At 37.8% G+C, this 26927-nt stretch overlaps 1 protein-coding gene across 2 annotated transcripts; it reads left to right on the plus strand.

Annotated features, from left to right (window-relative positions):
• The first annotated feature begins 255 nt into the window (after positions 1-255).
• On the plus strand, positions 256-25933 carry LOC139969087 (general vesicular transport factor p115-like). Of its 2 annotated transcripts, XM_071973854.1 has the most exons (20): positions 261-439; positions 1513-1599; positions 2396-2537; positions 3783-3907; positions 4902-5060; positions 6354-6559; positions 7622-7727; positions 8654-8794; positions 9959-10047; positions 11304-11458; positions 12360-12565; positions 13142-13255; positions 14769-14887; positions 16193-16374; positions 17013-17119; positions 18631-18769; positions 19894-20087; positions 21634-21858; positions 23135-23506; positions 25749-25933. In XM_071973854.1, the coding sequence occupies exons 1-20, from the start codon at positions 374-376 to the stop codon at positions 25824-25826; spliced, it is 3012 nt and encodes a 1003-aa protein (XP_071829955.1). In that variant the 5' UTR covers positions 261-373; the 3' UTR covers positions 25827-25933. The 2 variants fall into 2 exon arrangements, with proteins under 2 accessions (XP_071829956.1, XP_071829955.1); XM_071973855.1 differs by lacking the exon at positions 21634-21858 and having other exon boundaries at positions 256-439.
• Positions 25934-26927: the final 994 nt, after the last annotated feature.

Here is a 26927-nt window from a genome sequence, read left to right on the forward strand (position 1 = left end):
GTTATCGTATTTATTGTATTGTATATCGATCCACTAGCAATTATTTGTGGGTAGCATGATTCTTTTGCACCTTGTTTAAATTGGATCGACGCGGATGTTCATTGCCGCAGGCCTTACGGCGATTCAGAGTATGATAGATATTTATATATAGCAAGTATATAACATTAGTTTTGGCCAGCCATCTTATTCTAAACATGAATATGCATTATCATATTTTCGTGCAGTATCGTCTATTGAGCCACGTCTTACAAGTTAGGCATCGAATGCTGTTAACCTTTTGTTCTTCTTTGTTCTATATTAGATTGCTTTTCACAAGCATCGAATAATTGTCGCTTCAATTTTCCCTGTTATACTTGGATGAAGTAGATTAGAGATGAGTTTCATTTCACGAGCGTTCGGAGGAAATGCAAATGTGGCCCAGCCGTCTGGTGCTGACACGGTACATACCGACATTAATTAGGCTAGTTCCGCGAAATAGAAAAATTGTGTATCGCAAATGTTGTGTAGCCTAACGTACTTTTGGCTAAGAAGTAGATAAGGGCTTAATGCAATGTAGCCTCTGTTAATTGGATGTTAACCTCATTTTCTCACGATCTCTGGTTAAAGTTAAGATAATTTGTTTTGGATGAATGTAATGATCCAAGATGTCGTTCGTAAGGCCTAGGGCCTAAGATTAAGGCCGTGGCTATTCTTACGACTAGTCGTAACAATTATTTATAAACTATTCTTACGACAAAGGCGAATTCAAGCGTAGTAAAGTAAATAAAGCAACTGCGCATGTAGTAGGGGTAACCCTAACCCTAACTTTAACCCTAAACCCCAATCCTAACCCTAACCGGAAATTATTGTTACTCCTGGTCGTAAAAAATAGTACTCCTGTCATAAAAATAGCAACTGCGCATGCGTAATCGGAAATTATTGTTACGAATAGTCGTAAGAATAGCCACTTTGTAAGATTAACACTGCATTAGGCTAAGTTGCTAACGAGGAGGATACTACAACTTACATTATAAGTACACTAATCTTGTTGTAAGTTTGTGTAACCCTCGGAGAATAACTTGTGTTAGTGTTAAGGTATTGTAAGGCAATTGTGAAATAAATAAATTTGTTCCAACATTTGCTTCATGTAATATGTAGTCTATACTGAAAGTTTGGTACTAATTTAGAATTCGACTACTCGACTAACCCCTAACCCTATTCCCTACTTCCTAACCTATTCACTGACTGTTATTCTATTGAGCACACACGTTCAGCCGGATTATACAGTTGTTATTCTGCCGATTCGAAGTAAGCTTTCCTATTCATATGGTACGGATTCTAAAGTTAGGCCGAAAGTTCCTGCTGGTCTATCCCAGAAACATTTGAGCCATGTGTCTGAGGGAATTATGCTCTGAAGTGAGCAATTATAGTGGTGTATGTAAATGTATTATGAGAGGCGATCAAACTTGGTCATTCTACAATAGAGTAATATTGATTTCAGTTACACTAACAGATAGCTTTCCTTTCTCACAGATTGGAAAACTATGTGATCGAGTGAAGTCATCTACCCTTCTTGATGACCGAAGAGATGCTGTTAGAGCCCTCAAGGCTCTTTCGAAGGTAGGTCCTAACTAAATTGATTGCATGTCAGCTTTGCATTGTGTGCTGCCCCATTCAGCGATATCCACCGTGATCCCATTGAGTACTAGTACAAGGGTATTTATAGGAGAAGCATTATTGAGGGGTTAGATGTAGATCCTTGACCAAATGACTTGAACCATGTGTCTGAGTACGTCTTCCATTATCTGAACAGTTCAGAGAGATATCTATCCTCTCAACCTTAATTAAATCTATGAATTGACTTGAAATTAGATGTTTGGCTCTCAAGTTGATTAATTTGTAACCTCATAAGCTTCCGTCTGAAAATACTTTATGTGTACTCCATATTATTTGGTTGTTTGTCCTAAAATAAGTTTCTTATCCAGGCTGGTTTTAATAAAACAAAATGATATGCAACCAGTGCCAAATTGACATATCAAGCCAAATTTATATCAGCACAAAACCATGAAATTTGCACTTCTTTATAAACTAAAAATTAAACCTGAAAATTGTAAACACTAAATTATTTCCTATCAATACTGTTTTCCTGAGTATTACAGTAGGTTGATGCACCCCTATCATCTCCAAATGCTGTGATCAATATGAACAGATGTATATTTCTTAGACCTATTCACCACATAAATGAACACTAATATGTTTTTATTTATATGTATATTATTAATATGTTTGATAATATATATTTATTTTTGAAGTGTTGTTTAAAACTGCTTCTTTTCTCTGTGTTACTGAACTTTACAGATTTGTAGAAAGAAATGTTTACTATTAATGTGTGGTGTTGTCCTCTTTTTTTGTCCAGAAATTTCGGCTGGAGGTCGGTACCCAAGCTATGGATCTACTGATCCATGTTCTCCAAACGGACAGCAGTGATTCAGAGATTACTGGCTATGCATTGGATACTATCTACAACATAGTCTCTGTCCAACCAGATGAGATCGAAGGTAATCAAATAGAATGATTCAATATTCCAACCACACATGAAGCAGGGGCATAGCCCTGGACTTTTTTTCCTTAGGGAGCCCAAGACATTTCTAGGGGGACTGGCAGAATCTATTTGTGGGAAAAAAGTTGGGGTTGGGGAACATTGGGGGATGGGGAAGACCAGGGGGCTAGGCTATGGTACCGATGTTTACAGGTTGTTTACTTTCATATTGAAGCCCCATAGACTCCAATATTAATACTTTATTTAAAAAAGACCTTCTTAGTTTCTTTAGAGTGAGCTATGTTGTATGAGTTTAGTTGTACATGGTTTAAGTTAAGTCATTTAACTTCCCCATCCCCCAATGTGTGGCTTCGCGTGCCACACATTGGGGGATGGGGAAGACCAGGGGGCTAGGCTATGGTACCGATGTTTACAGGTTGTTTACTGTCATATTGAAGCCCCATAGACTCCAATATTAATACTTTATTTAAAAAAGACCTTAGTTTCTTTAGAGTGAGCTATGTTGTATGAGTTTAGTTGTACATGGTTAAAGTTAAGTCATTTAGCTTGTGTAGATGTCCAGTGTTATCAAGTTAGCTAGGTCTGACTAATTCCTGAAATATGTGAGTATATATTTGAGTGCAAATGGTCTGATACATTGAATTAAATACCTCACTGAAACAAATGATCATGCTCATTAATAACATTGGCAGCAAACCTGGAGTGTGGTGGGGGGGGGGGGTTGGGTTGGGGAGGGGAGATACACCCCACTTTGATGACAAACCTGAACAAAACCACTTTACATCAATTTATAACTGTCATTTCTGTTTATGGAAAATCCTTTTTTGCAACTTAATTCTGCATAATTAATTCATTTAAGTTTTGCAAAAAGTCATCCTTTTTTTTCTTGTGATACCCCTTTATTCAGAAATAGTCAAATTTTGGCAAAGAATATGCATAAGTGTCATAAATTTTGTAAGCTTTTGAGGTGATTTTGTGATCTTTGGTCCTTAAGTCAAAGTCACATATCCCACTGCCCTTCAAAGATTTGTTGCCCTCCCACCCCCCCCCCCCCCCCTTCTTCCACCCTATCCAGTGTTAGATCTTTTGTATCATTGTAACATTTCATTCATACCAGTAAAAGTACCGGAGAGGATTGTTGCAAGAAAGTGAGCCAATGTTTTACGGTACATTTTCAATAGAATACTGCATTGAATCAGAATTTATTTTTAAGAAAAATGTTTCTTTGCTTGTTTTAAATAAGATGAAATGGAGGAGAATCAACAACAGCCTAAGATTGATCAAGAACAGGCATCACTTGCCAAGCAGTTTGCAGAAATATTTATTAACAAACCAGAAAATGTTGCCCAATTGTTGGGATTGCTGGAGGTATAGTACATCTCTTTAACTTTCATAAGTCATATTTTTAATAATTAATTTTTTTTTTTTTGGGGGGGGGGGTAAATTAGTAAATATGTTTTTATGGTTGGTATTTAGTTAGTCAGATGAGGTCTTTGTGTTACACTGTATGTTATGTGGAGAGGTATGGATTGTACAGAAGTCTGTGCTGGATGAGCTAAAAGTTAAAAGTGTAGTTTTGTGTTTAAATTGATGTGATGAGTACTTAGAGCTAGATGAGGTATGGTTCTTACTTCCTGTACTTTCCTGTACTTTCCTGTACTTTCCTGTAATATGTTAGAAGTACATTACAGTGTGGTTTGTACCTCAAGTCAAAATGAGGCAAATCATGATTTGAAGTTTGTATCATATGGGGTATATGTATGTGATGTGTATTAGGGACTAAAGGAGGTATGTGATTTGAGCCTTTTGAGTTGGAGTGATATTTGTCGCAAAACAATTTTTTCCCCCTTTAATTTGGTTTAAAAGGAAATATGTATGTTACAGGATGGCTCTATTTTAGAAATCTGAGGTACTGCTTATTTGTCAAATTTAATGAAGTACATTTTTGTTCGTTTCATGAGCCCAATGATGTGACATTACTTTAGTTGGTACTGTACTGATCGAGAAGGAATGTCTTACTTGTAAGTGTGAACTTACACTAGACGTAAAGTTGAAATAGCCGACTTAAATGCAGGATTTTGGGAGATCCCGAACCTTGCGAGCCACTCGTGGGGATCAAATTGCAAATGCATGGACAGCTTAGTTTTAGCTTATAGCTTTTTTTTGCAGCCCATAATCCTGTGTAACAATGACCATGAAGGATTTGCGAAAGTTCTGATGTTTTATGCTTTTAGCCATTAAATAATATCAGTTGTGTATGTTGTGGAGTAACCAGTCTACTTCAATCCCCATCTTCGTTGGAGAATCACTTATAAACTATTTGTATCTTTCTTCCACCGCTTTTTTTCCCCTTCATTTCCAGGAGTTTGACTTTCATGTCAGGTGGCCAGCGATTAAACTTCTCATGGCCTTAATCTTCCATCATCCGCCGAAATTACAGCAGTGCATTCTGGTTAGCCCCATGGGTGTCTCCAAACTGATGGATCTGTTAGCCGATTCTCGGGATGTCATCAGAAATGATGTAAGTGGTGAATTAAACTATTCAGAGTCACTTTGGGAAATACTTAGGTGAAAGAACATTTTTCTGTAAATTCAAGCATTTTACCTCAGATTTTGTTATGAAATAATATTTTTGCTGAATGATTGCCATGCAAAGTTCAAAATATTCATACCATTGGCTGTTTTCTTGTTGTTGCTGTGGAAAACTGGAATGCAATGGTTTACATAATCATAGCTCAAAAGATTGTCTAATAATACTGTGTAGTCTGTTCTTCATAAACCTTGATTTTTAGAGTAATTAAATGAAGCAATACAAATTTTCTTAGATCTTTGACTTGCACAAAGCTACAAAGCAGTTAAGTCTTAATTTTGGAAGCTGTCTGAAGGGAAAATCAGACTTTTCCCATTAGGTTGTTGTGCGAAATGTAAAAGTATTTTTTTTTGAAAGAGAAGAGTTTGACAATAATTGAACTTACCACATTTAGGTAAAGTGATTGTTCTCTGTGCAACTTGCAAGGGTAGTCTTGGTTGTCTGTTTAATGATATTTAGTCACCTCATAGGAATGGGATGGGAAAACCTTTCTTAAGCTCAGCCTAGTTCAGTCAGCACAGGTAACTCAAGGGCTTTACTGACATTATCGAGTTTACCATTGGATTAGTGAAACTTGTGGACTGTCGCATGAATGAATCTGGCCTGTTTTGTATCTGTCAGTATACATTGATATGATAAACAGTTAAAGTACTGTTTTTTTATGATTCTTTACACCTTGTTTCTTAGGACATTGCTCTGTAATTAACCATTAGTTTTAACTGACCGATAGCTCTTTGCAAACAGCCAGATTGTGGGTTTAACCGGGCTGAATCCACTTTGGGACATACCCTGGATCAAAGACCCAAAGGCGTATCATGGAAAACATTTTGTCCGTGACACAAGCTTTGCAGAAAACAGATCACGCAGGACTGATATAATAATATTTAGTATTTGCTTTTTATATAGCGCTTTACACCAGCGATAGGTCTCAAAGCACTTTACAGACGTTATATTACCCCTAGTCAATGATAACCTGTCCCAGAGACAATCCCTCCAGTCGGCAGCAGTTATATACGTGCACCCAATGACAAGTTACCTCTCAGGTACCCATTTAACCCCTGGGTGGAGAGAGGCAAGTGAGATAAAGCATCTTGCCCAAGGACACAACGTAATAAACTAGGCAGGAATCGAACCAGCAATCCTTGGATCACGATTCCGACGCCTTAGCCAATTGGCCACCACGCTCTCAATAATGGTTCTCTCTTTCTAATAATCAATTCCCAGGGTCTCCTGCTACTCATTCATCTAACTAAGGGCAACGCAAACATCCAGAAGATCGTGGCGTTTGAAAATGCCTTCGACAGACTTCTCGAGATCATCAAGGAGGAGGGTAGCAGTGACGGAGGTATCGTGGTAGAGGACTGCCTCCTCCTGCTTCTGAACCTGCTGAAGAAGAACAGCTCCAACCAGACATTCTTCAAAGAAGGAAGGTAAGAAAATAAAAAAGACCGGGGCAATGAAATCAAAAGGGCATCCATCATTGTTCACCATAGTTTTGTTTGGATTATTGATTATTCTTCTGTTAGTTTTTTTCTTTTCTTTATGGATACTGCTCAAATATGAATCAATTAATATGATCGGGATGCTAGTGGCTAAGAGGTGGTTAAATCTACAGGGACCCTTGATTACTCAAATGATCAATAAATAAATCATTTTTATCATACCTTCATAGTACCTTCATAGACTATGTCTCATAGCCAGTAGCATCTGCTTTCCAATGTATCAATTATAGAAATCTTCAAAAGATCAATCCATTAATAAGTACCCCTGCTGATCATAATCACAGAGCCATACTATATCTCAGAGTCAAGAGCGCCATTCCAATAATGTCAAGAAAGTTTTTTTTTTCAAACCTACTGTTGTCATATGTGTCTTTCACTTCATTCAGTGTTGGGAGGAAGGGATCAGATATGTAGTGCAGTGGGCCGGGGTAGGAACTTTCTCAAGGAATAAGGACTTTTTCTTGGGCATTCCCAGGAGCTTAGTTTGAAGTGCGACTTGAACCTGTCTGTCTCTTTGTTTTATCTGAAGTCATGTTGACAAAGAAGGGTGTGGGGGGGGGGGAGCTTGATATGTCAAAGGTTAGCCAAGGTTATCATGAATATGGTTTACAATAAAGTCAATGTATGATTTTATTAGTTGTTTTGTATCATAGACTTTCGAACTATATACCAAAGTATTAACCCCTATTTGTTGCACAAATGACAAGCATTTTAAATGTTTGAATGGAACTAGGTTGAAGAAAATTACAGTATTTTGATTACGTAGAACAAACATGATTGCCTAGGTATTTGGTTACCACAAGAACAAATAACGTGCTTTAAAGTGAATAAATTCTTGACAGTATTGTCGTTTGCATTCCTTGTGGAAATGTACCGACAAAGATAAAGGTGGGGAAGCGTTCCATACTTCACTTTGTCGTCAGCTATCGGTGCTTGTAAGTGATTAAATTTTATCAATCCGATATTTGTTTTGCTCTGTTTTCTCACCAGTTTCATTCAAAGATTAGCTCCATTTTTCAATCTTCAAGCTCCTGATAGCGGCAACAATGCCAGCTGGTCAGCTCAGAAAGTTAACAATGTTAATCTTATGTTACAGGTAAAGTCAACCTTAATATTGGGCATGATGTATGTAAATATATATACACACATCTATATATATATATATATATCTGTATATATATATATATATAAATTATATATATATATAAATTATATATATTAAATCATTCCATCAAGAAAAAATGCCATACAGTATGTGTGACATTGTTGGATTTGACTTTTGCAATTTTGGCTAAATTCAATAGACATTTTGATCAGATGTAGTTTAAGTACTGTATAATGAATTTTAATAATCGTCTGATCAAGAAGGTATTTTCTTTTTCCCTTTCCTTTGTATTGACAGATGAATGATACATGAAATATCAAACTGATCTTAAAACAGGGTTAGCAGAACTGTTGGACAAACTCGACTTGCTAATTTGTAGAATGACATAATTGTCTCCTTCGTCATTAAATCTATTTCAAAAATATTTTGGTGTAGAAAAAAAATTAATTGAGGATCAGAAGATACGATTAAATTTATATACAAGTCTTCTGGTATGTCCATGATTGTCAAGGATGGAGCTGACTGTTTGAACAAAAGAACCCTGTGAATGGATTTCATTTTCACCGGTTGTTGCGACCATTCTTTTCATACTTCTTGAAGCATAATAAATAAACGACATACCCAAATCGTAGATTTAAAATTCAAAAAGCATAATAAATATACGACATACCCATGTCGTTGATTTAAAATTTCCAGAAGCATAATAAATATACGACATAACCCATGTTGTTGATTTCAAAATTCTTAAAGCATAATAAATATACAACATACCCATGTCATTGATATCAAATTTCTTGAAGCATATAATATATACGACATACCCATGTCGTTGATTTCAAACTTCTTTGAAGCATAATGAATATACGACATACCCATATTGTTGATCCGTCGATACTGCTGTGTTCTTCTGTTTTCAGGTGGTAAGGTGCCTTGTTTCCCCTAGCAACCCTCAGAATGTAACTGGGGCATGTCAGAAGGTGATTCACCAGTGCGGTCTGCTTAAGCAACTCTGTGACATACTAATGGCGATGGGTGTACCTGCTAATATCCTTACAGAAGTAAGACAGATTTCCATTCGCATTTTCCAGTCTTATTCATTTCTTCGCATGTATGCTATTAATTAATTAATTTATTTTTAAAAGTCTCACTTGTCAAACCAGATCACAGTTTGTTAAGTTTAAATTATTTATTTTATTTTGGGAATGATTGTTGTTGGGGGCGTGGGGGGGTCGTTTGGAAGAAGTGAAATGTGTGTCATATCACTGATAAACTAGTGTTGTAAAGATTTTTTTTTGTAGTGAAACCTTCTTGTAATTGATGGTCTCATATTACAATCTTGCCAGGACAACTTTTGATGATTGTATCTGGCTTGATCCCTGCGTTGATCTGAATATATGTACTTTAGAAATGTTGTTTGTTGTTGATGTCCTGATTTTAAAAACAAAAAGCTTTTTCAACCTTGCAATCAAGTGCATTTTATCTACTGGCATGTGGTGATATACTACTATACACACTATGTATAACAATGTCATGGCAACAATTAAGTAGGGTGGCCACTGCTCTGACAACAAAATGGAGGACACATTGGATGACTCCTGGAGTTGATGATGATGTCAGGTCTTACAATTTGGTCGTCAAAAATGGCAAAGTTTGGTTGTCTGGAGAAATGTAGCAAAATAACAAAGAATGACTAATATGCACACTGTAAGAGAGATGTGTGAGGTGGGTGACTAGAACACCAGCTTTGGGCCTGTAAAACTCACCTTTGGGCAGGTCATAGGTCTTACCACTCACCGTGTTATTTTCAGCATCTCCAAAGTGATGGAGGGTGAAACCAATCTATCATTGTGCATATTTTGGGTGCATTTATTTATGTACAATGCAAATCTGAATTTGATGTACAGAACAGGTCGTTGACCACCAAGCCGATCTTTATTCTCCAAACAGAAATTTTTGTAATCTCGGACAACAGACGACCATTGCAACTTTGCCCTGCTCTTACCGTCAAAGTGTGTCATATGGCACTCTTCCACTTTAAGGAGTAGTAATGGAAAAAAATTGTCATTTGGGATATTTTTATTTAATTTGATAGAGTTAAAAACTCATTAAAAACAAGAAAAGGTTTGAATTTTCTACTCCCAGTGGGTTATTATGTGTTTCGCAACTTACTTTTGCAAACGTGGCTCTGTTTCCATTTCTTCTTCTTCTTCGTACACTCACAGACTTTAAACACGGTGTCAGAGGTCATTCGAGGATTCAAATTGAATCAAGAATTTTTTGCAGCAGTCAACGCTCCATCGGAACCACCCAGGTTTGTTCTACATTTTTAATTCGGAGCCAGGTTCATATGGCAAATGTTTCTAAGGTCCCTCAGCTGCACTTCCATTTAGGCTTTTTTGAACAAACAGTTAAAGGGAGTGAAGACTCCAGCACAAAGAAACGTCTGATGCCGGTAATCTGACCTAGTTTCGAATGAGGTGTAGCAGAAGTGTTAGACACCACCATCGATCCCAGAAAATTGCTACCGACGGTAATTAGACACTAGTGTACAGTCAATACATGCAGCTTCGGTCAATACCCACAACACAGTGTACATAGCAGCGATGGACATCTCAGGTCTAGATCAAAGATAACAAAGTTTCACGTTTCGTTACTGTCTGCATTTTGTAGTGACAAGAAAAAACTTCACTTGAAAGCAACGGAAAGTTAACTTTTTCAGAGGCGGCAAGTGGTTTGGGGAGAGTCTTCAATGCCTTTAAGAAGAGCAATTTGTCATACAAACACCACCCATATCCTGTAGCAACAAGGATGATAAAAAAGATATGCGGAAGAAACATATTAATAGTAAAAGAAAACTTGGTGTGCACTAGTAGAGGTTTAACCTAAGTATATTCTTGCAAGTTGGATCTATAAAAGTCTTGTTTTAGTTTATGCCAGGTTTTTTTTTCTACTTCATATTATGCATTCATATTTCAGTTGTAGCCATTTTATCACACCTTCACACAATGAATTGAAGTTCTTCACAGACTGAAAGAAAAGATCATAATGTAATCCACAGTTTATATATTTGTTCTTCTTCTCTGATTGAAGAATCACTCTTTAAGCTCAAATTTGCAATATTGACCTTCTCCTAAGCCAAATACTGTATGTGTGTGTTACTGTTTGGGCCAGGGGTAGTTGGCGTAAAAAGCATATTGCATGTCAGACGTTCAAATATGGGAGTGTCTTTCGTTGTTCAATGTTTACAATGTTTTATCAAAGTTAATGAATATTCATGATCAAGAGGATAAACAACACTGCTTTCAAAATGGTGCTCAAAAATCTTTTGCTCTCTCTACTTTAGCTATGATTGAATTAGATTCAAATATATTTCTCATATTGTCAAATAACAAAAACAAAGAAACATCAGATATGATAAAGTGCCGTAAAACTATGAAAATAATGGACTGGTCCATTCGGTTGCTAGGGATGTTTTAGCTAAAGGATTGCAAAAGATACATATCAACCATATACAGATTGAACAACCACTGATATATCTTTGTATCAATTTTATTTACCTGTTTTCAGACCTGCTCTAGTGGTGTTACTGATGTCTATGGTCAATGAGAAACAACCTTTTGACCTCCGGTGTGCTGTACTCTACTGCTTCCAATGTTTCCTCTACAAGAATGACCTCGGTCAAGAACAAATCATCTCTACTCTTCTTCCAGCCACTGCTGATGGTAACCAACATTTATTTGGCTTGACATGTTTTTTTGTGTTTTCTTTCACAAATTTCTTTTTATTAAACCAAATTTGGTCTGACATCTGTATAACCTCAGAGGTAAAAATGTGATTTATTGTTTCCATTAAGGTAAATTAAGTTTCTCTTTCCATATTGCCTGACCATTTTTGAAATATGAATAAAGGGTAGGAAAGTATTGAGGGTGGATTTTGGTGGCAATGGTTGCAGTGATAAGAGACGTTGGATGGCTTTTAAGGATTTAGTATAATACCTTCTGCGGTACTAGACACTTTCTGCGAGTCCGAACTGGCCGACGAATCGAATGGTTCTATAAAAGTCTGCACATGGGAAGGAGCTATACTACTACTACTATGTCATTGTTTATCATTGTCCGTCAATGAGTGAGCACAACACAGATAGCAAAGTGAGCCCAGTTAATGAATTGCATCATCTCAGGGAGACCGACATTTACCCGCAGAGTTGAGCAATCCGGCGGGTTACTGGACCAGGTTTTCTATTGGGAGACTTTCACGTAATGTGGAATGGTCTGTAGGATAGTGTGGTCTGTAGAATAGAATGGTCTGTAGAATACAGTGGTCTGCAGAATAGAGTGGTCTGCAGAATAGAGTGATAATCAAAAGGCGGTCTGCTGAACAGAGCAGTCTGTAGAATACAGTGGTCTGCGGAATAGAATGGTCTGTAGAATAGAGTGGTCTGTAGAGTAGAATGGTCTGCAGAATAGAGTGGTCTGCAGAATAGAGTGATGCATCAAAAAGCAATCTGCTGAATAGAGCGGGCTGTAGAATACGGTGGTCTGCACATTGCAGAATCAGAACAGTCTGTAGAATAAAAGTGATCTGAAGAGTTGGATTGTGACCATCTGTCCCTCTTGTTTTTAGTCTCATCGGTCACAGCTGGTCAGCTACTCTGTGGAGGTCTTTTCAGCCAAGACGCTCTGTCCAACTGGTGCTCGGCGATAGCCCTGTCTCATGCCCTCAAGGACAACGTCCCACAGAAGGAACAACTATTGAGGGTGCAGCTCGCAGCCGGGCTGGGTAACCCCCCTGTGTCCCTCCTCCAGCAGTGCACCAATGTATTGTCACAAGTAAGATAACCTTTATATTCTTCAGAGATAAAGAGAAATTTGACTTTGTGTTGCAATTGCAAATGATGCTCCAATGGATAGGCTGACAGTTTTTCTAATTGCTTGAATGACATTCAAGCGGTATTCACCCTAAATTCCATAAATTCCCATTGTACAAACCCAGCGGTATTTTGGTTTTGTTAGATTTCACTTGTAAAATGTCTCATGCCCGATAGTGAAATAGCAAAAGGAAATGCCCTAAACTTTTAACATTGTCTATTTTTGCTATCTCTGTACGATTGAAACAGACAGCCACTGTAAAGCACGCTAAGCGAGTTGAATGAAAGGATTCAATTTGCCTCTTACATTTATACAATTTATTCCTTTTTATTTATTTATTTTTTTGATATATATTTTTTTTAAATATATTTTTTTTTAAATATTGTTTATATTTTTATATTTTAAATTTTTTATATTTTTATATTTTATATTTTATATTTTTTTAAATTTATTTTATTAATACCTTTATGCAATCTTTAATGGACGACAAGAGCTTGAATTTTTTAAACAATGTTTGGTTTCTCCCGACTTTTACAGCCGGCCAACAAGGTACAAACTAATGTGGGATTTCTGGTCTTACTGAGCTCCTGGTTGGCAAACTGTCCTCTTGCGGTCACTCACTTCCTGGCCAATCCCGGCAATGTACCATTTGTATCCTTTTGCTGCTGCTGTTGGAAAGTTCTACGTTTTAAATTTTGACTAAGTTTTCGTTTCCCTGGACGTATCAGATTTGTCAAAGTTGCTATAAATCCTGTTTTGCAAATGTCTTAAATATATTGGCTATTTTATCAAAAGAACAAAATCAATGACTTTGATATATTTACCTTCCACTCAAAGACTGTCCAGATATGTAAGTCGATTAACAAGGAAATATCTAGGTATTCCTGAAAGAGTGTTAGTTCTCTTCAGTAATTCAAGTGGACTCCCCCGCCCCCCTCCCCTTCCCCTTCTCATCATAATTTCCCCCTCATGTTACGTTATTTTCTAAGAAAGTCACCCAATATAAGTCCCTGGGCAAGAAACATCAAATAACTTGATCCACTCTCAACCCCAGTGACCTTAGGTCAAGACCGTAACCATAAGATAAGATAAACTTTATTAAACCCCACAAAGGGTAACTGAATGTTCACATAAAACAGTATGATACAAATACAAATATACTAAAAAGTTACAAAAGGGCAAGAACAAATAAACAAAGCAGGACATATATAAAACACTGCACAGTGACAAATTAGCGTTTAAAATGTTAACTTATGAAGTTTTATACATATTGTGGAATAAAAGAAGAGGGGTGCCTATTTGTACTGGCCAATGGCAGCCTCATCCTGCCACTCCGAGAGAACACTGTTTTGTCCAGACACACATGTAGTGGGTGGTCATCGTCATTCATAATTTTGTAGAGTTTTTCTCCTAGGAGACGTTGGTAGGACTAAGCCAAGTTTGGTTGACTTTCCCAGATTAAGCGACTTGCGTATCTGATCATAGCTTCAATACAATAAGTATCTTCCATTCTAGCATTGCCACCACATGACACCAAATTAAATTGCCAAACAACCACAAATGGTAGAGTTATAAAACATGGCAAGAATGTTATTATTGACATTAAACTTATACATCATACGCAGGCAATGCCATGGTGATCATGACATTGTTTTGTCCAGTGAGGTACTGCGAGTCCCATGGAAACGGAATAGATAATACATATACGATCTTGGTTAAAGTGAGGTGAGCGATTTACTGCATACTGGGTATCTGAAAATAACAGACACACATGTTTGATCTCACCCTGTGTTAGATTTGCTCTTTAACTTTCCATAAAAATTCTATGAACATTATTTTCTTTTATATTTTTATATTTTTATTTATTTATTTTATTTATATTTATATTTTTTTTGATTGATTGATTTATTTTTGATTTTACACAAACTGTCCATGCCTTTTAATAGTGCTGTCACCAATAAAAGTCATAAATTTATAATGCTAATAATAATAATAATACAAAGATAAAATTGCTCAGAGTTTCACAGACTCAGGCATGCAGTTTTGCAAAGACTAAACATTTTGTCAGAGTTGTCTCGAGTGTCAGATATTTAGGTGAGGAAATTTTGAAACTGCTGTTACATATCATCTTTCATTTCCCTTGACCCTTGACCTTTGACCTCAGCTCACGGCAGAGGTCGCAGAGAATGCGGACGAAGACAAGGTATTAGTGCAGGGCCTGTGTGCGTTTCTACTCGGCCTCTGTATTCACTTCAATGACGATTCTAACCCCAACTTCACAAAGTAAGCAATAATTATATATTATTACCACAAAATTTTTGTTTTTATTATTTGTTATATTTCTAAAACCCAGTATTGAACTGAAAATGTCGGAACTTCATTTCATTTTTGAGGTAGTATATTATGTCTTTACAGGGGGATACAGTGCATTAACAGTAAGTGTTGAATAAGAATGAATGGTGTGATCATTTTAATAGGCATCAACCTTGGGGACATTGTTTCCATGGCTACCGGAGGTTTTTCATAATTTAATATTCCTCTTCTGTGGTGTTGATGGTTGTATCCTATCGATGGTGACTGCTTTAATAGCGATTTTTCAAAAATTTAGTGACAATTATAGATTTTAGCTCTGGTGGCGTTGCATCTTAAGAGAATTTCACAAATTTGATCATGACTGGCATGTGCGGACGAAAAAGAGAAAAAAACGATGGAAAACAAGTGGAAATATAACTTGAACTTGGGGACACACATTACATATGAATTTGTCAATTTACAAAAGTAATTCAACATTGCCCCTATGAATAGATACAAATGTTGTAAATAAATTTGAAACAAAATATAAACAAATAATTTTGCTACAGAGTTTGACTTCACAGTATCTGGTATTGAGACACTACTATAAACTTCATGCAATAGTTAAACCTATGAAGCCAAAACACACACACACATGCACACAGGTGTGCTTTACATTCAGATCGAGGACCCCATTGTTTTTGCCATTGTTCAAATCCACGTACCATAACCTTAACAATACCCCATAACAATAGGATTCTTTCGAGAACGTGGTGATTCTTTAGAAATCACAACCGAGGACCTGGAATTCTTTTGTTCAAGTCCTCGGTCAGAATACAAAACAAGTGCACACACATGCACAAAACTCAAAAAGCATATCATGTTAACTGATCATAGATGGGAGATATCCTGTGTTTTTGTTTCAAGTGGGAGGCTGTTCACGACAACTTTGAAAGTTGGGGACTGTTTGACGGCATTATGCAGAGTCTTGGCACCTGACAAACTTGTAATCAGGAAACAAAACACCAAATCATTCTAACGGGAGTATGTATGTATTTGGATGTATTTTAGATCCTACTGCAAGCAGGAACTTGCGGAGAAGCCTCATTTGCTTATCAAAGCCGACCGAAGTCAGTCTCTTACATTCATATTTAACGTCCATGATTAGGAGTTGTCAATTGTCAACAACTCTGTAACTGGACGACATACATTAATCTTGGAGTGACTCGAACCGGGAGTTACTCCAATCTGCTTTTTTGAAACTTTTGTTTATTCATTCTTTGGATCCTTTCGCAGGGAAAGCATGAGGCAGCTGATAGCTAAACGTATAGGCGTGGAATCCTTTGTGGAGAAACTTGAGAATGTGATGAAACACGAGAGCTACACGTTGGCCGCCCAGAAGCCACAGTTGAGATTTGAGTCGCCAGATAATATGCTCTTCGATTACGAATTCACCACATTGTTTAAACAATTAGAAAGTAAGTCAGAGGTTTGTCGTTAGGTACGAGATAAGAAGCGTACGAAAAATATGATTTAAGAAATGTTGAAATGTTGAAACTTGCAGGTTTTATTATGTTAAGTAATTCAGTCGGTAAACTTTGAAATAAAAGCCGTACTGAGAAATGAAATATGAAACTGGAAAAATGTTTCTGTGACACTGGTATTTTTGTTATTTTTTTACTTACTCATTTTTTTTTATTGAGGTTACTGATTACATTAGCTCACCAGCTCCCTCCAACTTTCCAAACACAGACAGACCATTATTAGCAATAATATTATATTTAATAAAACTAAGACATTTGGGTACATATTTGCAAAATGTGAAATCCACTTAACAGGTTATAATGATTCCATTAAAGTTGTGGACGTTTTTTTCATCCAGGCATTTCTTTTTCTTTGCGATTTTGGTGTAATTTTTTTCTGATCTGTATCTGAATATTAATGCCATGCTTCACTACACAAACATGCCATTAGACATAACCAACAGAATCTTAGGAAATAGTTTATAGTTTGGTGAAACTGAATTTCTTCTAGGTTTGTCTTTCAAATGTTCAATCATGGAATATCGTGTTCTTCTTGTTTCCATATCTCTTTGGTTGATTTTGCGCTCTCGCAGGTACGGTTATCAAATCTGCCAACTCCACAGAAGAGGCTGAGAGCAAGAAGACAGTGGAAGAACACGACAACATTGTAACACAATACAAAGAAATAATCCGTGACCAGGTAAATATGAAGAACATCGTAACACAATTCAAAGAAATAATCCGTGACCAGGTAAATATAAACAACATTGTAACACGATACGAAGAAATAATCCGTGACCAGGTAGATATAACAACAGTGCAACACGATACAAAGAAATAATCAGAGCCCAGGTAAATATAAACAACATTGTAACACCATAGAAATAATCAGTGACCAGGTAAATATAAACGACACATTGTTACATGATACAAAGAAATAATCCGTCACCAGGTAAATATAAACGACACATTGTAACACGATACAAAGAAATAATCTGTGACCAGGTAAATATAAGCGATATTGTAACACAATACAAAGAAATAATCAGAGACCAGGTAAATGTAAAGGACATTGTAACACATATGAAGAAAGAATCAGAGACCAGGTAAATATAAACAACATTGTAACACAATACAAAGAAATAATCAGAGACCAGGTAAATATAAAGGACATTGTAACACAATACAAAGAAATGATCCGTCACCAGGTAAATGTAAAGGACATTGTAACACAATACAAAGAAACGATCCGTGACCAGGTAAATATAAAGGACATTGTAACACAATACAAAGAAATAATCCGTGACCAGGTAAATGTAAAGGACATTGTAACACAATACAAAGAAATAATCCGTCACCAGGTAAATATGAAGGACATTGTAACACAATACAAAGAAATAATCAGAGACCAGGTAAATATAAAGGACATTGTAGCACAAAACAAAGAAATAATCAGAGACCAGGTTAATTATAAAGACATTGTAACACAATACAAAGAAATAATCAGTGACCAGGTAAATGTAAAGGACATTGTAACACAATACAAAGAAATAATCCGTCACCAGGTAAATATGAAGGACATTGTAACACAATACAAAGAAATAATCAGAGACCAGGTAAATATAAAGGACATTGTAGCACAAAACAAAGAAATAATCAGAGACCAGGTTAATTATAAAGACATTGTAACACAATACAAAGAAATAATCAGTGACCAGGTAAATAAAAACGACGAACGGAAATAGATCACTTTGTTTAAAAGGAGACACCGGCTTGGGTGGCACTTATTTGCAATCAGTGCTGCCGTGGACCCTTTTGCAACAACCACTTCTCCACCCCAAACCCCAAAATATAAAAGATAGAAGAAATTGTACTGAGCTTATATGAAGAGATTGCTGTCAAGCTGTTTAGCTAGGTTTGTGTGTCTTATCTTAGTAGGAGTCTCTTAAAGCAAACCAATAATTTCGCATTCAATATTAAAGTATGATATCTGTTTCACAGCTTATTTTGCATTCATTCAAAACCAACCTTTATTTTCTGCAAGAACCACCTTCCTCTACAAATGTACAGTGTTAACTGCTATCAAGACCAACCGAGATACAAACAAGAAGGGTACAGACAAAGGGCAACACAAAGGTGACATTTTCAAGCCAAGATATGCTCTCAGAATACCGATTGATTATTTATGTTTTATTTCTGTTTTGGTCGTAGGACATGGAACTTAGATCTCTGAGAGAAACTCATAAAACTTTGAACAAAGACTACTCCGAAGCAGAGAGGCAGCTGGGGGAGTATGCAGTGCAAATTCAACAGCTTAAAGATCAGTACATACTGCTCAAAGCCCAAAATGGTAATTAAAAATGATTTTTATGACTTCATGAAAAGATGATGATGATGATGTTCACCTCTAGCTCACAGTTAAATATATATATCCATGCATGGACGACTGTATAGTTTATAGTCGGGTCAATATTCTGTGGTTTTGAGCATCAGACTGGAAAGGGTGATATGGGATGGCGGGATGGGAGGGTGGGATGGGAGGGTGGGATGGGAGGGTTGTATGGGTTGGTGGATGGGATGGGAGGGTGGGATGGGAGGGTTGTATGGGTTGGTGGATGGGAGGGTGGGATGGGAGGGTGGGATGGGAGGGTGGGATGGGAGGGTGGGATGGGAGGGTGGGATGGGATGGGAGGGTGGATGGGAGGAGGATATGGGAGGGTTGTATGGGTTGGTGGGTGGGTGTGGAGGGTGGGATGGGAGGGTGGAAATGGGAGGGTGGGATTGGAGGGTGGGATGAGATGGGAGGGATTTGAGGGTGGGATGGGAGGATTTGAGGGTGGGATGGAAGGGTTGGATGGGAGGGTGAGATGGGATGGGAGACAAAAATAGAGTAGCATAGAGTTAGAGTAAAGCAGAGTAGAGGAGAGTAAAGAAAAAGAAAAGAAGTGATCCTCATACCAAGAATGCGCTATATATATATATAAAAAAATCTCTACATGAAGTTCCTGGCAAATTCTGAGAAATTTAACTCTTCTTGCAACGAAATGTTACCACATAGTTTTGACAATTTATCATTGTGGAAAATCCTTGTAACTGTGGTATTATTTTACTGGTTGTGTTTGACTGTTTGGTATGATGAGGTGTTTAACGCCGGGGGTCGGGGTGGGGAAGGGGTGGAAAACTGGATGCCCTGGAAGATTTTGGTACCTCTGTTAAAAGTCCTGCCCCTTGACCTACTGTTGCTGGTCAGAATGTCTTGAATCTAAAATTTGATCATTTTTAACTCAGTATGACGAGTTGTGTAAAGCAGGGGGTGGGGATGGGGGTGGGGAATTGGTGGAAACAAATGTAGGTATTCCCTGCCCTGGAAGATTTTGTTGCCTCTGTTAAAAGTCCTGCCCCTTGACCTACTCTTGCTGGTCAGAATGACTTGAATCTGTAATTTTGATAATTTTTTTAACTCGGTCGCGGTAGGTGTGCAATCCGGTCAAGGAGACAGCAGTAACATACAGGAGAACGGTCCCTCTGCCACAGCGGCCTTGACGGTTCCGGACCAGGAACAAGCCAAAGAAAACGAGAGATTGAAACGAGAGATAGAGGAACTGCAGAAGAGCCAGGAGACCTTGTCGCAACAACTGGCAGAAAAAGAAACCAATATAGACAAATTAGTGAGTAGACTTAAAAGGATTAGTTCAGGTGTCACAAATGTTTATCTTATATGAAAGAGGTCAATAAAAGAAACCCAATAGTGAAGAAATTATTCAAATATCTTTTTCCGTTTAGGAGATATTAAAGTTTAAAGTTCTGTCTGATTGTGTAGAAACTGCTGAAATCAGACTAGTTGTGACATCATATCCTTACATTCCTGAAAAGTCTTTGTTATTGTATCAAAATATTTTGTAAGATTTTATGACTTACAACCAAAAGATACGTCAGGAGATCTCATATTTGTCAAGGGACATTTGAGATTTAACATCTGAAGAATGTTTGATTATATTTTTTTTAGATTTGTGAAAAAAAAATGTAATTATTTTTTAATGATATATATTGACAAATGTTAAAAGGAAGTGAGGATGTGACATCACACCCTCACAGTTAGTCTTTCTACACCAGTCATTTGCAAAGAAATGTTGAAATCTTCAAAGTGATATCTCCTTAACAGAGAATGCTATCATGGTAGTTTCTTCACTATTCTGTTTGTCTTTTTAAGCTCTTTTCATACAATATAGACATGTCAGACACCTGAACCAATCCTTTAATAAAACTGTTGCATATAGCTTTGTGGCTTTCTATAATCTATATCAAACATGGGACATTTGACTTGCACTATAAATCTCAGTGTTTTATATATTGCCTGTTTTACATTTATCTAGGGAGCAGGCACATAGCCATGAAGGTGGGGGAATGGGTAGGTTGGTGAATGCCCCCCATCCAAATTTCTCTTTCTTCCCTCAAAATTTCTAGCTCAGTAAAAAAATGGTAAGTTTGGACACATGGATAAAACTTCTATCCCAATAAACCAATAAACCATCAAACCTACTGCCCAGTTTTAATCAGTTTGATGGCCTAGCCGTACCATTAGCCCAATTTTTTAATTAAAAAAAAATTTCTCCCTTCTGGCACTTACAATTTGACAGTTTGAGATGAATCTAGTATTCAATTACAGAGTTTGGACCGACATATTAATCAACATTCCATTTTCTGACTTTTTTTTTATTCAATTTGAATTTAAACAGATTAATCAGATGGTTCGGAGGGGATTGGGCGGGGTGGAGGATAACTAAAGCTTCAAGTAAATCCAAGCATGTTAATTACATAATTTACCATGTAATTTCTGTGGTGGTGAATGACTACTCCATACCTAATTTTAATGAATTTATCATTCATTTAACATGGAGGAGGTCTTCAGAATTTTGTTGTTGTTGCTCTAACTGCTTTATGATTGTCTGAGATTATAACATCAAAACAAACAAATCGTCTATCACACAGATATTGTATTCTCGTCACCAGCTTGTGTTAACATTGACACCACATGTATTCATTAACATTTGCCGAAAAATTGTCCGAGATTCATCTCTGCGATCATCCGGGGTATTTCGTTAATATTCCACCCACATTTCCGTCATATCATGCTTTCGCTTGGTGAAGCTTTTATTCTTCATTATTTTGATTTTGGAATGAACCACAAACACATCACACCCCTTCCCATTCTAGAAAAATGACCTGACGGTAGCCGAGGCTAGGGCCGTCCTCCGAGATGAGGATGATCAGGATGGCGGAGCTAAGGATAACGGCGGCGGCGCCCAGGCGGTGTTTGAGGGCAGGTTGGAGGAGCAGAGGCAGGAGATTGAGGAGCTGAAAAATCAATTGGTCGACGAGAGGACACTAGTGACTAAACTCAAAACAGAGAATGAAGAATTAGCCGCACAAGCTGCTAAGGTAAAAGCGTGAATGAAATCACTGTGTCTTCGTACATGTGTTTAACACAGTGACACCAAAATAATAAAAACATTCTACACTTGAAAAATTTGCAGAATTTGCCCCAAAATTCATTTTCTTTGTTGTGGTAACAGCACATATTTGCAGGATCTTTATTTCACACAGTGGTAGCAAAAAGCCTGGTTTAATAGTTAAATGAGTACCAAGGCATTCTATGGACACTAGCATGCATTTAATTCATCCTGTGTCTATCTGAATACGACCATTGTCGGTTAAAAAAAATGTCTAAGAAAAGACATTTCAAGGATCAGATTTACCAAGGTGGTTCAGTCATCTTGGAATACTCTGGCTAGTTTGTGAGGTAACTTTGATGAGGATAAAATATTGATGAAGAGAGGCAGGCATTAATTTTTTTATTGAGGATAAAGTACCTGTGGCTTCTGGTGAAACAATTTAGTTCCATCTTTCCTCCCATCATGCAACTGTCAGTTATCATTACCATCGCACTCTCAAGGTTATCGACATGTTTGAATAATCATCTAGGGGTACCTGAGATGGTTCATGAGGTACGGTTAGGGTGATACTGATGGAAAGAGGCAGACATCGGTAAATAACAATAAGGTACCTGGGGCCTTCTTAACGTACATAATCGAATCATCATATACCTATCATGCAATTATCATTAATGAACATAGCACTGAATGCATTTGGAGTTATCACAACATCAACTTGTTTTGTATCATTTTCTGATGCCATGTTTTCTCATGACGTACATTTGGGATGACACTGAGATATTTCTTATAACAGGAGAAAACAAGGTGGTTTTGGGCTTTCATTTTCTTTTAAATTTGCTTCTCATATTTTTATCATATATTCTAACATAAATATCACAACATAACATAACATAACAATCCAAGCATTCACCAGTTGTGGGTTCAGTTTAATATATAGTCCAGATATGATTTTACTATTTGCAGTGTGTGTGTGTGTGTATATATATATTTGCAGTGCGTGTGTGTATATATATATATTTGCAGTGTATGTATGTATATATATATATATATATATTTGCATTGTGTGTGTGTATATATATATATTTGCAGTGTATGTATGTATATATATATATATTTGCAGTGTATGTATGTATATATATATATATTTGCATTGTGTGTGTGCAAGTGAAATTTGGTCATTGGTTCAAATCCCAATACCAGACCACCTTTCTTTGCTCCTTTCAACAATTCCTCCATAATTTGATCCCTTTTTCGATCCGCAGAGCAACGACAACAGCGCACTCATCGCGGAGAAGGCGGCCATGTCGACACAGATATCAAAGTTAGAGTCCGACGTCGCCAAGCTGACGATAGAGAAAGAGAAGTTGTCAACGGAGAAGGACCGACTGGCCAAAGAGAAGGAACAGATGAGGGAGGAGATGGAAGCAGCGAAGGCGTCTTCCTCGGGTCCCGACCAAGGAGGAGAAGTAGAGCAGTTGAGGGGCGAGAAGGAAGCGCTAGAGGAGAAAGTGAAGGAAGCAGAGGCCATGCAGGAGAGGCTACAGAAGGAACAAGATGACCTGTTGGTTCTCTTGTCAGAGACGGACGAGAAGAAATTAGGGTACAAGGAGAAGTTGAAGGAGTTAGGAGGACAGGTAGGGGAACATTCTTAAAAAACCTTTGAATTAGAAAACTGATTTTGTATTTTAATACGAGGTAAGGAGATTTGGACTCCGGTTTGAGTGTTGTTGCTTCCAGCGGTATTTTTGGAGGATTAAAAACGGGGTTTTGTTTTCTTGACCGCTATGGCAAAAAGTTCTTTGATTTTAATTTCAAACATGAAACATATCTCTGCAGTACCTACACAACAGATTGTAGCCAGTCGGTACTCAAAACTCATATTCTCGCCTAGTTACCTGTACTCAAACCCACATTGTCCCGTAGTTACCTGTGCTCAAACACACATTGTCCCGTAGTTACCTGTACTCAAACCCACATTCTCGCCTAGTTACCTGTACTCAAACCCACATTCTCGCCTAGTTACCTGTACTCAAGCCACATTCTCGCCTAGTTACCTGTACTCAAACCCACATTCTCGCCTTATTTACCTGTACTCAAACCCACATTCTCCCGGTAGTTACCTGTACTCAAACCCACATTCTTGCCTAGTTACCTGTACTCAAACCCACATTCTCACCTAGTTACCTGTACTCAAACCCACATTCTCGCCTAGTTACCTGTACTCAAACCCACATTCTCGCCTAGTTACCTGTACTCAAGCCACATTCTCGCCTAGTTACCTGTACTCAAACCCACATTCTCGCCTAGTTACCTGTCTGTACTCAAACCCACATTCTCGCCTAGTTACCTGTACTCAAGCCACATTCTCGCCTAGTTACCTGTACTCAAACCCACATTCTCACCTAGTTACCTGTACTCAAACCCACATTCTCGCCTAGTTACCTGTACTCAAACCCACATTCTCGCCTAGTTACCTGTACTCAAGCCACATTCTCGCCTAGTTACCTGTACTCAAACCCACATTCTCGCCTAGTTACCTGTCTGTACTCAAACCCACATTCTCGCCTAGTTACCTGTACTCAAACCCACATTCTCCCATATTTACCTGTACTCAAACCCACATTCTCCCGGTAGTTACCTGTACTCAAACCCACATTCTTGCCTAGTTACCTGTACTCAAACCCACATTCTCGCCTTATTTACCTGTACTCAAACCCTCATTCTCGCCTTATTTACCTGTACTCATACCCTCATTCTCCCATAGTCACCTGTACTCAAACCCTCATTCTCCCATAGTCACCTGTACTCAAACCCTCATTCTCCCATAGTCAACTGTACTCAAACCCACATTCTCCCGTAGTTACCTGTACTCAAACCCACACTCCCGTAGTTACCTGTACTCAAACCCACATTCTTGCCTAGTTACCTGTACTCAAACCCACATTCTCGCCTTATTTACCTGTACTCAAACCCTCATTCTCGCCTTATTTACCTGTACTCATACCCTCATTCTCCCATAGTCACCTGTACTCAAACCCTCATTCTCCCATAGTCACCTGTACTCAAACCCTCATTCTCCCATAGTCAACTGTACTCAAACCCTCATTCTCCCGTAGTTACCTGTACTCAAACCCACACTCCCGTAGTTACCTGTACTCAAACCCACATTCTCCCGTAGTTACCTGTACTCAAACCCACATTCTCCCGTAGTTACCTGTACTCAAACCCACATTCTCCCGTAGTTACCTGTACTCAAATCCACATTCTCCCGTAGTGACCTGTACTCAAACCCTCATTCTCCCGTAGTCACCTGTACTCAAACCCACATTCTCCCGTAGTTACCTGTACTCAAACCCACACTCTCCCGTAGTTACCTGTACTCAAACCCACATTCTCCCGTAGTTACCTGTACTCAAATCCACATTCTCCCATAGTTACCTGTACTCAAATCCACATTCTCCCATAGTTACCTGTACTCAAATCCACATTCTCCAGTAGTTACCTGCACTCAAACCCACATTCTTGCCTAGTTACCAGTACTCAAACCCACATTCGACCATAGTTACCTGTACTCAAACCCACATTCTCGCCTTGTTACTTGTACTCAAACCCACATTCTCCTGCAGTTACCTGCACTCATACATGTCCTTGTGGATTTGTACTCTTACTGTACTTGTGGCATGTACAGTTAAAGTAGCATAGGAACTAAAGCAAACTATTGTACTTGTACTGGTGCTTAGGGCCTAGCTCATACTGGTTCTCATGCTGTTGTACTCAACACTGCAAGTCTGATGCTACACAGGCAATTCTTTCAGTAAACAAGCAGTTTGTTACAATAAAAAAACTCTCTGGATTTGCTCTCGTTGATTCATCTAGATCTCCGAAGAAGAAATGGAAGATGAGGATGACGACGATGACGAAGACTATGATGATGATGAAGATGAAGAAGACTAAGGTTGACCAGAATTAAGTGTGTCCAATCTGCCATTCCATCTACTCAACTTGACTATTGAGCTTTCTACAACTAAACACTCGTAACAAAAATTGTTACGGCTAACGAATATAAAAGAAAAAAAAACATATTTTGCAGATATATTCTTCAGAATAAAACTACTTCAAAATCTATTGTAAAAGATGCTTGATGGACAGAATGAAGAAATTCAATGTTTCTACTCGTCGTGCGGTGTGTGATGATGATGCACATTTGAAATGACTGGTTTGTTGACGATCGGGAAAGGCTGAGCTCCAATGCTATAGCCTAGCATGTTGCTGCCATGTTGAGGTGTGTCAAAGTAGGAGAAAGTTCCCAAATTACTGGACTGATTTTTTTGCACCGTTTTCCGGGAGTGCCAGATAGACGATTTCAGGTTTGGAAAACCTTTTTTGAGTGCTGTCAATAAAGGAGTTTTGTCCATCTAGTTAATTCAGAAATTTGCAACATCCCCCTCTTTTTTTTCTATTTGTTTTTCTGCTGACTTAGATACTTGCTCACACTGCAGGCTGTAAATTTTTTAAATTTCTCACTCTTTGTGATGGAAAAAATTAATTTTAAGTGATGGATAGTTCAGGATAGTCTGTGTTTTGTTTATTTATTATTGTTATTGTTTTATTCTAATGTTTAAAATTGGTTTCTTACACCTCACAAACTCACTGTTGTTATTTGAAGCTTGTTAACTAGTCCATTCACCTGCCAGATCAAGCTTTTTGTGCCATCAAAATGGTTGCAGGGTTGTGTTCCTCACGAGTCATCCTAATCAACATTTTCTGCACCAAACGATGCTTAACTAGCAGGTCAATGCCTCTGTTCACATGCTGTTAAACATTCGTCCCAGATCGTATGTTAAAATTAGACTAACACTAGGTTACATTTTCATGTGACATGGTTTGCGGCCCGGGGGGGGGGGGGAATTTGTTCGCTACGTGTTGGGGAAATTAAACCTCAAACCTCAATCGTTCATACTAGTGAGCTTAGTGAGTGACCAGACTTCCTTGAGCTATGAAACATGTGTTATGACATTAATTTGCTAGAAGCAAACATATGTTAAGTGCCTACTG

The sequence above is a fragment of the Apostichopus japonicus genome, chromosome 6 (genome assembly GCF_037975245.1).
Source record: "Apostichopus japonicus isolate 1M-3 chromosome 6, ASM3797524v1, whole genome shotgun sequence".
NCBI lineage: Eukaryota > Metazoa > Echinodermata > Holothuroidea > Aspidochirotida > Stichopodidae > Apostichopus > Apostichopus japonicus.